General features: G+C 40.4%; 1 protein-coding gene across 2 annotated transcripts in view; it reads left to right on the top strand.

Annotated features, from left to right (window-relative positions):
* Positions 1–2,672, top strand: part of tbx15 (T-box transcription factor 15) — a 38,783-nt gene that overhangs the window by 10,903 nt on the left and 25,208 nt on the right. For both annotated transcript variants that reach the window (XM_032516436.1, XM_032516437.1), the window contains exon 3: positions 628–729. In XM_032516436.1, coding sequence (XP_032372327.1) covers positions 628–729 — 102 coding nt within the window. The remainder of the gene's footprint in view (positions 1–627; positions 730–2,672) is intronic.

Below are 2,672 nucleotides of genomic sequence, written 5' to 3' on the forward strand. Positions count from 1 at the left end.
GGGGGGGGATTAGTGCCTTTTTAATAGGGTGACCTGATATAAAAAGGCCCACAGTATGAAGTTATTTTTAATTGGTGGTAAACATTTGCAATGTTGAATTAATTGATATGTTTTTACGGCATACATGTGTGTTGTGTGCTTGTTTTGACCTAAAAGAAGTACTGCAAACCTTTTTCTCTTTCTCTCAGATCAATAATTATTTTTGCCCCATTTTTGCCCCTCTCAGTATTTCTCAGCATTGGTTTGTTTTTATCAAATCTCTTATTCTGAACAAGAAGACACAGCTGAGTTTAGGAAGACGTCCACCTCAGGTTCCTCCTCGACCACAGCTGCAGATAACAGACATGAAATCAGACTTGTAACATGACTTGATTTTGTCTGTTCATGTTTTTTTTAATTCTCCTATATGAATCGCTAAACACCGTTACTGTGTGTTAGAGTTTCTTCAGGCTGCTGACAAACAGCTGCTGATGTCACTGGTCGGGTTTCAGTTATTTTTTTGCACATTGGTTCGTTTCAGAGTGACTTTCTTGTAAATGTTCATCTCTTTTCATTCTGAACACAACAGAAGGAACGAGACAGAAACATCATCACACTGATCACTTCATGTTTCTTTTTCTCCTTCAGGAGGATGTTTCCAGCCATGCGAGTGAAGATAGCCGGTCTGGACCCTCATCAGCAGTATTACATCGCCATGGACATCGTGCCGGTGGACAACAAGAGATACAGGTACCTTCCTTACACAGTTTGATTCAAAAGCGCTTTTGCACACCTCTTTTCAGGGGCTGGTATTGTCGGTAAAAAGCAAAGATTACCAGCAATGTTTATTAAAGAAGTCCCACACACTGTCCATTACGCCTTGCAAATACTTTATTAAATTCACCTGAGGAAGGTCTGCGTGACCGCAACGTTGTGAAATAAATGGTTGGCTAGGCGTAATGGACAGTGTGCGGGACTTCTTTCACAAAAACCTTCCTTTCACACAAAGACATGAATGGAAGTGAATGCCTGTGCTGACATACCAGACATGAGCTAGTTGTTGTTGTCCAGAACAGAGAGACATTACTGTGTTTGCACATTGCATCCCAGAGTGTCTCTACCAAACACCTGCTAAACCAAAATCCTTCTTTTGGGTTTCATTGGGGACTTTGATGTTCCATGATGGTCTAAATGCTGTTTCAGATGCTTCTTAGCCGTGACAAGAATTAAATGGCGGACAAAACGCTGATTAGTGGCATTTCTTCGTAGTAGGCATAAAAGAAATGTACATACGCTGCTTTGAAAAGCATTCGGCCACTTGAGTCCCCTGAAAATTTAACAAATGCACAGCTGTACATAACATGCGCACGCACAGTTGTATCTGAAAATGCATGAACGAGCCCCCACTTCTGCCGCTGCTACAGCTGGAGTTTTTTTTTTCCTGGAGAATTCTCGAATGTCAGTCCGAGCATAAACATTTTGACCTTGTTGGATTTTTCTCATTGTTCATGCCATTTCTCATGTTAGAGCGTTAAAAGTTAGAGAGTCAAACGTAACAGGATTTGGACTGAACAAAACAGCCTAATTTTTCAGACTTTTAATAACTGCTACGAGAGTTGTTCCTGTCGTCTTCTTCTTCTTTTTTTCTTCTTGGCAACACAGAGAAAGTAGTTACTCCCCATCATTTGCATCAGTGAAGTGAAGCAAGAGTGATTGAAGTGTGCATGTGCTGGAGGAGGGCTTGTATATGATGGATCTCTCTGGATATGTAATAAGACTGATATCCTGGCGCACCGTACAAGTCCCAGAAGTCAGAGCCAGAGAGAGGAGATTGAAATGTATTCATCATCCCACTGGCAGAACAGCAGAGCCAGAGGCTGCAAATAGGATAACTCTCAACATTCAGTCTAATGACGGAAATGGGAAAAAAAGATGTTGAGATGGAAAAAGGATTTGCAATGGTGCATGTATACCTGCTGCTGTTATGGTTGACTGTGGACGTTGTATATGGTTACTTTTATGGTTCAATGTAGTTTTTTAAAGGTATTTATTATTGACTATTGACAGAATTGAGGAAGTGAGATGATGAAGATGATTATGAGAGAAATTTAAAGTTTACCTGCGGGTCCGGCGGTTGCATTTCGGTTTTGTAAATGCTGATGCAGATACAGGCTGTTCCTGTGGGATGAAGTGATAATGTGGCAAATAACCCAGGGCTGCCTCATTGCATTTAAAATAGAGTTTGAGCAGTGAAGAGCTTCTAAAAGCTGATGCTGCTGTTTTCATAGTAAAGCTGCCAGGAGTTTTTTGTGCTGATATTTGAAATGAATGGTTGCGAAACAGCATTTAGACTACCATGGAACAGTGAAGCAGACAGATGAAACTCATTTAGAAAAGCAGGGAAGTATTAACCTGAAAGGACAAGGCTGACGTTGTACTATATTATTTAAGCTTTAGTGTGTAACTTTTGGATATTAATGAGCGTCCGTTACATTCAAGCCAATGCCAAATTAATTGCTAAAAAGCTAATTAAGACTATCAGCTCTGCACAGCTCTCTCTCTCTATTTCTCAGTATGGCTATGTTCAGAATATGGTGTCGTCCGGTGACTTTCACACGCAGAAACTCGAGTGAATATAATTATCTATCCTGAAGAGTCCATCATGTTTTTTTTTTTAAATCCTCTCTGTCCTC

The sequence above is a fragment of the Etheostoma spectabile genome, chromosome 5, assembly GCF_008692095.1.
Source record: "Etheostoma spectabile isolate EspeVRDwgs_2016 chromosome 5, UIUC_Espe_1.0, whole genome shotgun sequence".
Taxonomy (NCBI): Eukaryota; Metazoa; Chordata; class Actinopteri; order Perciformes; family Percidae; genus Etheostoma; species Etheostoma spectabile.